Below are 15,165 nucleotides of genomic sequence, written 5' to 3' on the forward strand. Positions count from 1 at the left end.
GACCACGCAGCCGTCATACGACTCGGGAAGTAGATGCGTTCTGTCTCCTAGAGATGAACATACTTTGGTGCGAAAAGTGCAAATCAATCCCAGAACGACAGAAAAGGACCTTGTGAAGATGCTGGAGGAAACAGGCCCAAAAGTATCTATATCCACAGTAAAACGAGTCCTATATCGACATAACTTGAAAGGCCGCTCTGCAAGGAAGAAGCCACTGCTCCAAAACCATAAAAAAGCCAGACTACGGTTTGCAACTGCTCAATCCTTGAGAAAATTTGTGGGCAGAACTGAAAAAGCGTGTGCGAGCAAGGAGGCCTACAAACCTGACTCAGTTACACCAGCTCTGTCAGGAGGAATGGGCCAAAATTCACCCAACTTAATGTGGGAAGCTTGTGGAAGGCTACGTTTGACCCAAGTTAAACAATTTAAAGGCAATGCTACCAAATACTAATTGAGTGTATGTAAACTTCTGACCCACTGGGAATGTGATGAAAAAAATAAAAGCTGAAATAAATCTCTACTATTATTCTGACATTTCATATTCTTAAAATAAAGTGGTGATCCTAACTGACCTAAGACAGGGAATTTTTACTAGGATTAAATGTCAGGAATTATGAAAAACTGAGTGTACATGTATTTGGCTAAGGTGTATGTAAACTTCCGACTTCAACTGTATATGCATACAAATATACGTGTGTGTGTGTGTGTGTGTCTGTGAGATCTATAAATACACACACACATATATATACATACATGCACACACACACACATATAAATATATATAAATACAGTGGGGCAAAAAAAGTATTGTCAGCCACCAATTGTGCAAGTTCTCCCACTTAAAAAGATGAGAGAGGCCTGTAATTTTCATCATAGGTACACTTCAACTATGACAGACAAAATGAGAAAAAAAATTCCAGAAAATCACATTGTAGGATCTTTTATGAATTTATTTGCAAATTATGGTGGAAAATAAGTATTTGGTCAATAACAAAAGTTTATCTCAATACTTTATTATATACCCTTTGTTGGCAATGACAGAGGTCAAACGTTTTCTGTAAGTCTTCACAAGGTTGTGAAGACTTACTGTCATTGCCAACAAAGGGTATATAATAAAGTATTGAGATAAACTTTTGTTATTGACTAAATACTTATTTTCCACCATAATTTGCAAATAAATTCATTAGAAATCCTACAATGTGATTTTCTGGATTTTTTTTCTCATTTTGTCTGTCATAGTTGAAGTGTACCTATGATGAAAATTACAGGCCTCTCTCATCTTTTTAAGTGGAAGAACTTGCACAATTGGTGGCTGACTAAATACTTTTTTGCCCCACTGTATATACACACACAAAAAATGGCGATATGAAAAGAAAATACAAAAAAAACTAATGTCTGTCATACAGCCCTTAGTCATGTGTACAGGCTGTAACTTTGGCATAGGGCTGAAACTATGTGAAGAACTGAATATCCCTTATGGCTATTATAGGCCTAACCTACTTTTATTAATTAGAGCAGGCCTGGAAAGATCCAGAAGAGATGAAGCGATGTGGAAATAAATGTGATGGATGTCACCAGAGAGAACAGTAGTGCGAGCACTACCCACTCTTTGTTCTCTATATTTAAAACAGTGGGTTATCTTGATTTCATTAGTATGCTGTCTGAGGCATGTGATAGTGCTGGTTTAATAACAGGAACACATTTAACAGTTAACCATGGTAAGGAAAAGGCTTCAGACTTGAAAGCTCAAAATATTTAGTCTAGTTTAGTCTTTTTGTTTGTTTTTCCAAGGCTTTCTTTTACATCACCTATTAGCCCTGTTACGAACCTAGGCTAATTCCTTGAAATTTGTTGACAAACTAAACTACAAATGGTTGCACACTTATACAACGAGTATAGCCTTCAAGCTACCTACACTACATGGCCAAAGGTACTGTATGTGGACACCCCTTCAAATTAGTGGATTCGGCTATTTCAGCCACAGCCATGAAATCCAATTTTAAAAAAAACATTGGCAATAGAACGGCCCGTACTGAAGAACTCAGTGAATTTCAACGGGGCACAGTCATAGGATGCCACCTTCCCAATAAGTCAGTTCGTAAAATGTATGCCTTGCCCCGGTCAACTGGAAGTGCTGTTATTGTGAAGTGAAAATGTCAGGAGCAACAACGGCTCAGCCGCGAATTGGACACACAAGCTCACAGAACTGGACTGCAGAGTGCTGAAGCGCTTATCGCGTAAAAAAAAAAATCGCCTGTCCTCGGTTGTAACACTCACTACAGAGTTCCAAACTTCCTCTGGAAGCAACACCAGCACAATTACTGTTCGTTGGGAGCTTCATGAAATGGGTTTCCATGGCCGAGCAGCCACACACAAGCCTAAGATCACCCTGCACAATAGCAAGCATCGGCTGGAGTGGTGTAAAGCTCGTCGCCATTGGACTCTGGAGCAGGGGAAATGCATTCTCTGGAGTGATGTATCACGCTTCACCATCTGGCAGTCCAACGGATGAATCTGGCATTGGCGGATGCCGGGAGAACACTACCTGCCCGAATGCATGGTGCCAACTGTAAAGTTTGGTGGAGGAAGAATAATGGTCTGGGGCTGTTTTCATGGTTCGGCCTAGGCTCCTTAGTTCCAGTTAAGGGACATCTTAAGACCACAGTATACAATTACATTCCAACTGTGGCAATAGTTCGGGGAAGGCCCTTTCCTGTTTCAGCATGACAATGCCCCCGTATACAAAGTGAGGTCCATACAGAAAAATGTCATGAATTGGAATGCCGGCTGTGAGCCAGGCCTAACATGCTGACCACACAGCTCGCATGGCGTGCACGAACGTTGCAAAAATAAATGTACACATACAGTTGAAGTCGGAAGTTTACATACGCTTAGGTTGGAGTCATTAAAACTAGTTTTTCAACCACTCCACAAATTTCTTGTTAACAAACTATAGTTTTGGCAAGTCGGTTAGGACATCTACTTTGTGCATGACATAAGTAATATTTCCAACAATTGTTTAGACTGATTGAAGTGAAAATCACTTACAATTCACAATTCACTGTATCACAATTCCAGTGAGTCAGAAGTTTACATACACTAAGTTGACTGTGCCTTTAAACAGCTTGGAAAATTCCAGAAAATTATGTCATGGCTTTAGAAGCTTCTGATAGGCTAATTGACATCATTTGAGTCAATTGGAGGTGTACCTGTGGATGTATTTCAAGGCCTACCTTCAAACTCAGTGCCTCTTTGCCGGACATCATGGGAAAATCAAAAGAAATCAGCCAAGACCTCAGAAAAAAATTGGAGACCTCCACTAGTCTAGTTCATCCTTGGGAGCAATTTCCAAACGCCTGAAGGTACCACGTTCATCTGTACAAACAATAGTACGCAAGTATAAACATCATGGGACCACGCAGCCATCATACCGCTCAGGAAGGAGACGCGTTCTGTCTCCTAGAGATGAACGTACTTTGGTGCAAAAAGTGCAAATCAATCCCAGAACGACAGAAAAGGACCTTGTGAAGATGCTGGAGGAAACAGGTACAAAAGTATCTATATCCACAGTAAAACGAGTCCTATATTGACATAACTTGAAAGGTCACTCATCAAGGAAGAAGCCACTGCTCCAATACCGCCATAAAAAAAAAGCCAGACTACGGTTTGTAAATGAACATGGGGACAAAGATGGTACTTTTTGGAGAAATGTCCTCTGGTCTGATGAAACAAACAAAACTGTTTGGCCATAATGACCATCGTTATGTTTGGAGGAAAAAGGGGGAGGCTTGCAAGCTGAAGAACCCCGTGCTTCATGGTTGGGATGGTGGTGGCAGCACCATGTTGTGGGGGTGCTTTGCTGCAGGAGGTACTTGTGCACTTCACAAAATAGATGGCATCAATGAGGAAGGACAATTATGTGGATATGTTGAAGCAACATCTCAAGACATCAGTCAGGAAGTTAAAGCTTGGTCGCAAATGGGTCTTCCAAATGGACAATGACCCCAAGCATACTTGCAAAGTTGTGGCAAAATGGCTTAAGGAAAACAAAGTCAAGGTATTGGAGTGGCCATCACAAAGCCCTGACCTCAATCCTTGAGAAAATGTGTGGGCAGAACTGAAAAAGCGTGTGCGAGCAAGGAGGTCTACAACCCTGTCTCAATTACATCAGCTCTGTCAGGAGGAATGGGCCAAAATTCACCCAACTTATTGTGGGAAGCTTGTGGATGGCTACTCGAAATGTTTGACCCAAGTTAAACAAATTAAAAGGCAATGCTACCAAATACTAATTGAGTGTATGTAAACCTCTGACCCACTGGGAATGTGATGAAAGAAATAAAAGCTGAAATAAATAATTCTCTACTATTATTCTGACATTTCACATTCTTAAAATAAAGTGGTGATCCTAACTGACCTAAGACAGGGAATTTTTAAGAGGAATAAATGTCAGAAATTGTGAAAAACTGAGTTTAAATGTATTTGGCTAAGGGGTATGTAAACTTCCGACTTCAATTGTACATGTTATTTCATCTACACTGTTCACAAGCGTATGCGTAGCCAGGGGATAAAAAAGTCCCGCCTCTCCCATCTCCTCATTGGTTTTTAGGAGCATATACCCACATGGGTGATTTAGCTATTTCAACCTGCGTGTCTGGATCGTGTCTGGTGTGGATGTACAAAATCAACTTGCGATGTCGCATGCGCATTCCCGGTCTAGCCAGCATGTAATCGTTCAATATCAGTGCCCGACCTCACTAATGCTCTTATGGCTGAATGGAAGCTAGTCCTCGCAGCAATGTTCCAACATCTAGTGGAAAGCCTTCCCAGAAGAGTGGAGGCTGTTATAGCAGCTAAGGGGGCCTGGTTTAGACCTTATCTGTCAGAAAGATATCAGTTTGTCTCTGTGGATGGTTTGACTTCTGACAAATCAACAAAATTTTGGTGTTCCTCAAGGTTCCGTTTTAAGACCACAATTGTTTTCACTATATATTTTACCTCTTGGTGATGTCATTCGGAAACATGTTAACTTTCACTGCTATGCGGACGATACATAGCTGTACATTTCGATGAAACATGGTGAAGCTCCAAAATTGCCCTCCCTGGAAGCCTGTGTTTCAGACATAAGGAAGTGGATGGCGGCAAATTTTTTACTTTTAAACTCAGACAAAACAGAGATGCTAGTTCTAGGTCCCAAGAAACAAAGTTGGATCTGTTGGATCTGACAATTAATCTTAATGGTTGTACAGTCATCTCAAATAAAACTGAAGGACCTCTGCGTTACTCTGGACCCTGATCTCTTTTGACGAACATATCAAGAATATTTCAAGGAAAGCTTTTTTCCATCTTAGTAACATTGCAAAAATCCGAAACTTTGTCAAAAAATGATGCAGAAAAGTTAATCCATGCTTTTGTCACGTCTAGATTAGACTACTTAGACAATGCTCTACTTTCTGGCTACTCGGATAAACCACTAAGTAAACTTCAGTTAGTGCTAAACACGGCTGCTAGAATCCCAAAAATGTGATCATATTACTCCAGTGCTAGCCTCTCTACACTGGCTTCCTGTTAAGGCTAGAGCTGATTTCAAGGTTTTACTGCTAACCTACAGAGCATTACATGGGCTTGCTTCTACCCATCTTTCCGCTTTGGTCCTGCCGTACCTACCTACAAATACGCTACGGTCACAAGACGCAAGCCTCCTTACTGTCCCTAGAATTTCTAAGCAAACAGCTGGAGGCAGGGCTTTCTCCTATAGAGCTCCATTTTTATGGAATGATCTGCCTATCCATGTGAGAGACGCAGACTCGGTCTCAACCTTTAAGTCTTTATTGAAGACTCATCTCTTCAGTAGGTCCTATGATTGAGTGTAGTCTGGCCCAGGGGTGTGAAGGTGAACGGAAAGGCACTGGAGCAAAGAACCGCTCCTGCCGTCTCTGCCTGGCCGGTTCCCCTCTCTCCACTGGGTTTCTCTGCCTCTAACCCTATTACGGGGGCTGAGACACTGGCTTACTGGTGCTCTTCCATGCTGTCCCTAGGAGGGGTGCGTCACTTGAGTGGGTTGAGTCACTGACATGATCTTCCTGTCCGGGTTGGCGCACCCCTCGGGTTCGTGCCATGGGGGAGATCTTCATGGGCTATACTTGGCCTTGTCTCAGAGTAGTAAGTTGGTGGTTGAAGATATCCCTCTAGTGGTGTGGGTGCTGTGCTTTGGCAAATTGGGTGGGGTTAATTCCTGCCTGTTTGGCCCCGTCGGACAGGGCCACAGTGTCGCCCGAAACCTCCTGTCTCAGCCTCCAATATATATGCTGCAATAGTTTGTGTCGGGGGGCTAGAGTCAGTCTGTTATATCTGGAGTATTTCTCATGTCTCATCCAGTGTCCTGTGTGAATTTAAGTTCTAACTCTCTAACTCTGAATGAACGGCTATGAAAAGCCAACTGACATTTACTCCTGAGGTGCTGACCTGTTGCACCCTCTACAACCACTGATTATTATTATTATTATTATCATCATCATCATCATCATCATCATCTGACCCTGCTGGTCATCTATGAACATTTCAACATCTTGGCCATGTTCTGTTATAAATAATCTCCACCCGGCATAGCCAGAGGAGGACTGGCCACCCCTCAGAGCCTGGTTCCTCTCTAGGTTTCTTCCTAGGTTCTGGCCTTTCTAGGGAGTTTTTCCTAGCCACCGTGCTTCTACATCTGCAATGCTTGCTGTTTGGGGTTTTAGGCTGGGTTTCTGTACAGCACTTTGTGACATCGGCTGATGTAGAAAGTGCTTTAGAAATCTTAGCAGCGTCCACATACTTTTGGCCGTGTAGTGCATTTGTCCAGTAAATTCATTGGAACCTGAGACACAACTGAGCTATTTCAATACCACGTTGAAAACGGCAGCCGAGCTCAACGCTCGACAATGAGCTCGTAAGTAGAAAAGGACATTCTTCCAAAATGACACGGGGTCTCTTTTTTTACATGGCCAGGTCCATTACAGCTAATGGGGTTAGTTTTGATGACTCACACATAGGCTAAGCCTTGGTTCTGGTGTTGATCCATGCGGACAGGGAGTTTCCCCCCAGAGCAGGAGGCCTGTGGAATTCTTTAGGGCTGGGTCGGCCACTGCTAGGCCCTGCAATTATCTACATGCAAGAGTATGAAAATCACAGGACCGCGGGGATCGCACTTCACACCACTGTGCACAGTACAGAGGGATACAGACAGAATGTTCTCAGAGCTTTCGTCTTTCATGCTTTATCGTCAGTATGCAAAAAACACAGGCCTCTGTATATTTCTCTACCTCTGTAACTGCATTGACAGCGCTACACTCAGTGACGGTAAAATACAGTAACTTTGTAGCAACATGCAGAAAACACTAAAACACAGGTGCCATGTGCACAACTCAAATCTAGTTCCAGGCTGAATTTACAGGTTCATAATCTCATGGCGGTTGGCGTACAAAAAAAATAAAAAAAATAACGAAATTACATGACAAATCTGGAATTTGGACAGCTTAGTAGGGTTATTAGTCAAGTGCTTACTTCAGCATTACAGCCAGATAACTTCATTAATCACATTATTTACAGGAATTTGATACAAGGCCAACCCAAACAAACAGATTACATCTAAACCAGGCTCAGGCTAGAGCCTCAATTGAGGCATACAGACAGACAGCGATGGTAATTTAATGTCCCTGGTAAAAGTATAATGGTCCTAATACCACTAGTAAAGCAAAGACAAGCAAACAAATTGTTAACCGTCATACAACCCCAGCTAACTCCATGACATCCATGCCTTATGTCAGGGTTCCCCAACCGGCGGGCCACGGGTCATTTTATTTGGCCCCCCAAGTTCTGAGCAAAATAATATACGGTGCATTCGGAAAGTATTCAGACCCTGTCTTTTTCCACATTTTGTTACATTACAGCCTTATTCACAAAATTTGTTTTTTTTCTTCAATCTACACGCAATACCCCATAATGACAAAGCAAAAACAGGATTTTTGAAATTTTTGCAAATGTGAAATATGTGAACAAACTGAAATCCTTTACTCAGTATTTTGTTGAAGCACCTTTGGCAGAGATCACAGCCTCAAGTCTTCTTGGGTATGACGCTACAAGCTTGGCACACCTGTATTTGGGGAGTTTCTCCCATTCTTCTCTGCAGATCCTCTCAAGCTCTGTCAGGTTGGATGGGGAGCGTTGCTGCACAGCTATTTTCAGGTCTCTCCAGAGATGTCCGATCGGGTTCAAGTCCGGGCTCTGGCTGGGCCACTCAAGGACATTCAGAGACTTGTCCCGAAGCCACTCCTGCGTTGTCTTGGCTGTGTGCTTAGAGTCGTTGTCCTGTTGGAAGGTGAACCTTCGCCCCAGTCTGATGAGGTCCTGAGCGCTCTGGAGTAGGTTTATCAAGGATCTCTTGCTTCGTTCATCTTTCCCTCAATCCTGACTAGTCTCCCTGTCCCTGCTGCTCAAAAACATCCCCACAGCATGATGCTGCTACAGTAGGGATGGTGCTAGGTTTCCTCCAGACATGGCACTTGGCATTTAGGCCAAAGAGTTCAATCTTGGTTTCATCTGACCAGAGAATCTTGTTTCTCATGGTCTGAGAGTCTTTAGGTGCCTTTTGGCAAACTCCAAGCAGGCTGCCATGTGTCTTTTACTGAGGAGTGGCTTCCATCTGGTCACTGTACCATAAAGATCTGATTGGTGGAGTGCTGCTGAGATGGTGGTCCTTCTGGAAGGTTCTCCCATCTCCACAGAGGAACTCTGGAGCTCTGTCAGAGTGACCATCCTGTTCTTGGTCACCTCCCTGACCAAGGCCCTTCTCCCCCGATTGCTCAGTTTGGTGGGGCGGCCAGCTCTAGGAAGAGTCTTGGGGGTTCCAAACTTCTTCCAATTAAGTACTGTGTTCTTGGGGACCTTCAATGCTGCACAAATGTTTTGGTACCCTTCCTCAGATCTGTGCCTCGACACAATCCTGTCTCTGAGCCCTACAGACAATTCCTTCAACCTCATGGCTTGTTTTTTTCTCTGACATGCACTGTCAACTGTGGGACCTTATATAGACAGGTGTGTGCCTTTCCAAATCATGTCCAATCAATTTAATTTACCACAGGTGAGCTCCAATCAAGTTGTAGAAACAATAATTATCAATGAAAACAGAATACACCTGAGCTCAATTTTGAGTCTCATAGCAAAGGGTCTGAATACTTATGTAAAAGGTATATGTTTTTTATTTGTAATACATTTCCAAACATGTCTAAACCTGTTTTTGCTTTGTCATTATTGGGTATTGTGTGTAGACTGATGAGGGAAAAAATTATTTTCGTCCATTTTAAAATAGGGCTGTAACATAACAAAATGTGGAAAATGGGAAGGGGTCTAAATACTTTCCGAATGCAATGTGTGTGTGTGTGTGTGAGTGTATATTTATTTTTTTATTGTTGGACATAGACTAAAAACACCAGAAAATTATCTCAGTGATTTTAATGTAAGAAATCTGTTCCCAATTATTCCCACGCATAAGAGAGAGAAACATGTGATTGCATAGAAATGTAAGCAAGGTTTGAAATTACTATGTTTTAGTCAAACATATCAGTTTGGTCTTCTTTCGGTCAATTTGTCGTCTACAAATGATTTGTAATTATGTGCTGGCAACCAGACCATCCGCTCAAGAAAAAAAAATGTATTGAATAAATCTGCAGCCAATCAGATACCCTGAAGAGACAATCCTACAGACATTTTACATTCTTTGTTTGAGTAAAGGTTGTCAACAATGGATAGTCATTGAAAAAAAAAACGAATTAACAGTGAGGACATAGCAACACATGGTCAGCTAGAGACGTTCCAATGATTGAGATGTGAAACGTGTGTTTACCTTTAGGCCTAACAGGCCTCAATTTGCAGTTAAAAATGATCTGAAACCAGTTCACCTAATATTCGTTGCAATTGACTCCTTTTTTTTGAACCAGGGTTCATAGTGGGTGTATTTGGGGGCTTTAGACTAAGGATGCTTATGACCAGTCACCAGAAGGCTACTTCCCTAGCAGCTGGTCACTGGGCAGTGCGCACAGTGATTTGACTCGTATGTGGCTTAGCCAAACACTTTGAAGTGAGTGCCTTTAGCTAATCTCAGACGCAACGGCCGGTCATGCGATGCAAAGCCACATTCTGAATGTCCCTTTAATTAAATAGTCGCTAAAACGTTAGAATCTCATACAAAGCTCAAATACCTTCTATAAAAAGGGCAATGGCTATGACGTTGAAGAGAGCTCACATATTTCTTATCAGCTTAATCAAATCTCAGAGGAGTTCAATATACTTGTCCTTGGGTGAACATGGTGCCATTCAGGTGGTTGAGTATGGTGTTTGCAATGCCTAGTCTGACTGGTGCTCTTTAGAATGTGCAGTGGCAAAAGTCCCTATCCCAAGACTGTGGCAGGCATGTTCAGAGAGCTATGTGGATAAACAAGGCTGAGATATTCCACTCATAAAAACACACTGGAATCTCCCCTCTTTCTGTGTCAGTAAAGCAGAGACGGCTTCCAAGAACAAAATGGACTAAAGCTATTAGGTAAATCCATTTGAATGTAATAACCTTTTGACAGCATCCCTTTGATTTAAACAAAACTTTCCAAACACGTTTGCCCAGGGAAGAAGTGGTCAGAAAGTGACTTTTTGGACCTGAATGACAAAACATTCAAGAGTTAAAGGTGATCAAAGTTTATTCATTTGGAATAACCCACCAAACCATGAGACATCCATGTCTTCATCATTTAAAAGCTTGTCAAAATATCTGATCATTAAAAAAAAAAAGTCATTAAAGCGTATAACCTCAGATTGATTTCAGAATCGCATATGTTGTAGCTTAAACCTTATTTCACATCGTCTGAGTTTGTGTTGCGCCTGCCATCAGTTGAGACAACATGCTCGTAAATACAGGGAGGGTGTCATTTCAATCATAGAATGAACCTATCCCTTCAGATGACTGCAGTCTGACTGAGCGGTGGTAGGCAGCAGCAGGCTCGTAAGCATTCATTCAAACCGCACATTTCTCCGTTAGCCAGCAGCTTTTCGCAATGCTTGAAGCACAGCGCTGTTTATGACTTCAAGCCTATCAACTCCCGAGATTAGGCTGGCAATACTATAGTGCCTATAAGAACATCCAATAGTCAAAGGTCTATGAAGTACAAGTGGTATAGAGAGAAATAGTCCTATAATAACTACAAACTAAAACTTCTTATCTGGGAATATTGAAGACTCATGTTAAAAGAAACCACCAGCTTTCATATGTTCTCATGTTCTGAGCAAGGAACTTATACGTTAGCTTTTTTACATGGCACATATTGCACTTTTACTTTCTTCTCCAACACTGTTTTTGCATTATTTAAACCAAATTGAACATGTTTCATTATTTATTTCAGACTAAATTTATTTTATTTATGTATTATATTAAGTTAAAATAAAAGTGTTCATTGAGTATTGTTGTAATTGTCATTATTACAAATATATATTTAAAAAAAATATATATATTTTTTTTAAATCGGAAGATTAATCGGTATCGGCTTTTTTTGGTCCTCTAATAAATTGGTATTGGCGTTGAAAGGTCATAATGGGTCGACCTCTAGTGTGAATACTTTCTGAAGGCACTGTATATGGATTTTTTTTTTAAGTTTATGCGTTTTTAGATAGATGTTAAAGGTAACAACAACAAAATGGCCAGAAATGATAAAGTAGTTTGACAACCCTGTTTGGAAACTTTTAAATAATGTGAATCTGAACTGTTTATATTTTCTAGTGATGAAGACATGGATGTCTCATGGTATGGTGGGGTATGCAAAATGGGTCAACTTTGAACATTTCTCTCCCGTGAATGTTTTGTCATTCAGGTCCAAAACGTCACTTCTGAGCACTTCTACAATGGGCAAAAATATGTATGGAAGGTTTTGTTCAAATCAAATGGGGGTGCTGTCAAAAAGTGATTGAATACAAATGGATTTACCCTAATTCGGTGGTGAAGTTTGGAGTTTCAAAGCGCAAATGACAAAGTCTTGATGTATTTTTATTGGCGTCGCTGAGTGGAAAGGGTACAGTAGTGTATGCAGGCTATGCTGTAATTATCATGTGTTTCATCAAACTTTACAACATGGAGGGTGATGCATCTAAGTCGCAGCTACAACTGAAGGCAATTTGAAACAGAGCCATTGCCAAGTCATAGGCCTATGCTTAGAGAAATGTAGATACTTAATGAAGTAAAAAAGACCAATAGTGTGTTTGTAAAATGCATTCATTAGTACTGTAATTGTTATGATGTGGTCCCAAGACTAGGCCTAGTGAAGACTGCCTGAAAACAGAGGGAGAAAAAGCTCTTGCATGTTTCATTACAGAACCCATCTGCTTATTTTACGATTTAGCAGGCACATCGCAGTTCAAACACTCAGCAAAGATATGACTTGAGCAGTGGTGGAAAAAGTACCACACTGTCATACTGGAGTAAAAGTAAAGATAGCTTAGAAAATGACTCAAGTAAAAGTGAAATACACACAGTAAAATACTACTTGAGTAAAAGCCTAAACGTATTTGGTTTTAAATATACTTAAGTATCAAAAGTAAAATAATAAATAATTTCAAATTCCTTATATTGAGAAACCGGACAAACAATTGTATTATTATTTTTCTTTAAGGATAGCCTGGGGCACATTCTAACATCATTTGCAAACAAAGCATATGTCTTTAGTGAGTCTGCCAGATCAAAGGCAGTCAGGATGACCAGGGATAAGTTCGTCAATTGGACCATTTTCCTGTACTACTAAGCATTCAAAATGTAACAAGTACTTTTGGGTTGTCAGGGAAAATGTATGGAGTAAAAAGTACATTACTTTCTTTAGGAATGTAGTGAAGTAAAAGTAGTCAAAATTATAAATAGTAAAGTCAAATGCAGATACCCAAAAAAAACTCAAGTAGTACTTTAAAGTATTTTTACTTAAGTACTTTACACCACTGGACTTGAGTGACCTTTGCTGTGGAGAAAATGCAAGCCCACTACTATAGCTGCCATGCATACTTCAGCATTCTCAAACCAAACAACAACAAACAATGGAAGCATGATTTGGCAGCTGGGACCCTGTATTCATGGTTGAACATTGGAGTGCACCAATCATTGTTTGGTTCCAACCATGTGCACTGCGACATTGGGGAATCCATTGAAAGGATTTGCATCAACTTACACTTATGTGCACAATCCAAAATACATGTCGCAACTTTTAACTGCTGGACAACATCCCACAACGTTTTATTAAATGTAAATTCAATTAAAGGTGAACTTGTGGTGCAGACAAATGTCTACATAATGACAGCAGGGATGGAGATGTGGCACTACTAAAGGCCAAAACCGTGATATTTGAATATGAATTAATCTAGAAATTGAACATTTTCCTGTATTATATTTTCACAAGTATGGAAACAGACAGTCATAGTAAGCAAAAAGGTTATTCAGGCTGACAGACAAACTCACAGACAGACAACTTGACAAGCTGGATGGATAGATGGCCCCCTGTAATTATTAAGCACGTATAGTACCTGCCAAGTTCTTTGCCCGGAATGATGGTGTAGTGGTCAGTGAATAGTTCATTCTTGATAGGAGTTTTGATTTCGGAGAGTAGCCCACATCGGTTCTGGTTTGGTTCGGCTGCCTGACCATAGTGGCAACGCGTACGGCTTCTTGTCTCGCTGGTCCGGGGACTATATTCAGGAATCATCGCGTCGATTCGGTTTTACAGCTTGTTATCTCCTGTCACTTTCAAACAAACCTAACAGCTACCGCAACCAAACTTCCCTAGCTAATAGATGGCTAGTAAACGTTGCCTACAAAGTGACCACAAAAATAGCAGTACTTCGCTGCTTAGGAGTGATAAAATAAGACCGCATGCCTCACGGATATTTCAGATGAGAGAACTGTTACTTTCATGTTCAATTAAATTATGTCGAAGGGCGCAACAATGTATCAATATTTTCAACTCCACAAAATGTTTGTAACCGGGCGATCTGTTCTAACTTCGCTCGCTCATCAGTACGAACAACGGATGAATGAATACAAGTTTACCAGTCAGATACTTTGCTCTCTGTCACCATGGTAACACTCTTGATTGACAAGTAATTAGACCAAATAGAGTGGCGCATGCTACTTTACTACAAGCAGGGGGAAGGCTCTCCACATAAATAAGATCAGCCTACAGTGGGCGCAGTGCCATGAGTATTATTCAATTAAGTTACATTTGCTTTAAATATCCTAACTAATCGGGAACACTGCACTACCGTTATCTCAATGAGAAAGGGAGAATTCCCAGTAAGATAATAACTAATATAATCAATTGATTGTCACTATACATTCCCCTTGTCGAACCTGTACAGTTTTCATAGTATTTTTTCATAGTAAAATCTGGGCACATTAACCAGTGAGAGTCACTAGAATGACAGAAGAAAATAGAGTATAATAGAATGAATACTTTATTGTTCATCTTGCAATGGAAACAACTGTTATGTTCCCTCCACCCTCCAATACCCTACAGAAACACACCCACCACAACACATTAAAAACAATAGATTATATGGTGTCTTTTTGTCTATTTTAACTAAAGGCTTGCACCTGAGTGAGTGGGTTTGCATAGCAGAACATGTCTTTTGTAGAATCTGCAGTGTATATTAGAGTGCAGAGAATCAAATTCTCCCTCTTCTGGTGAAGGACAGTAGTGCAGTAGTGCACATACTATAGTAATAGTGGTACTAGTAGTAAATGTAACCTTTATTTAACTAGGCAACTCAGTTAAGAACAAATTCTTATTTACAATGACGGCTTACCCTGGCCAAACCCGGACGACGCCGGGCCTGGATTCGAACCAGGGACTGTAGTGACACCTCTTGCACTGAGTAGTAGTAGTGCACATAGTAGTAGTAGTGCACTTATGCTGCACTTTGCTGTGTGTTGTTGGTGAGTGGTATGTAGTACCACAGTACGGGTCAGAATACCCATAAAACCTTGCGGTCAAACAATGTTTCCAATCATTTTTCCACCATTCATTTTTCCCATAGGGGATTTTAGACATACTTCAAATAAGGGCTGTGTTTGGTGTAGGCTTACCCTGGCATGACGTTTTGATAACCATG

General features: G+C 40.9%; 1 protein-coding gene across 1 annotated transcript in view; it reads right to left on the reverse strand.

Moving 5' to 3' along the window:
- LOC139531826 (serine/threonine-protein kinase 17A-like) overlaps positions 1-14,149 on the reverse strand; it is a 46,731-nt gene extending 32,582 nt beyond the window's left edge. The window contains exon 1 of the mRNA XM_071328700.1: positions 13,582-14,149. Within this exon, the coding sequence (XP_071184801.1) occupies positions 13,582-13,760 (179 nt within the window). The 5' untranslated portion in view covers positions 13,761-14,149. The remainder of the gene's footprint in view (positions 1-13,581) is intronic.
- Positions 14,150-15,165: the final 1,016 nt, after the last annotated feature.

This window comes from Salvelinus alpinus, chromosome 10 (genome assembly GCF_045679555.1).
Source record: "Salvelinus alpinus chromosome 10, SLU_Salpinus.1, whole genome shotgun sequence".
Taxonomy (NCBI): domain Eukaryota; kingdom Metazoa; phylum Chordata; class Actinopteri; order Salmoniformes; family Salmonidae; genus Salvelinus; species Salvelinus alpinus.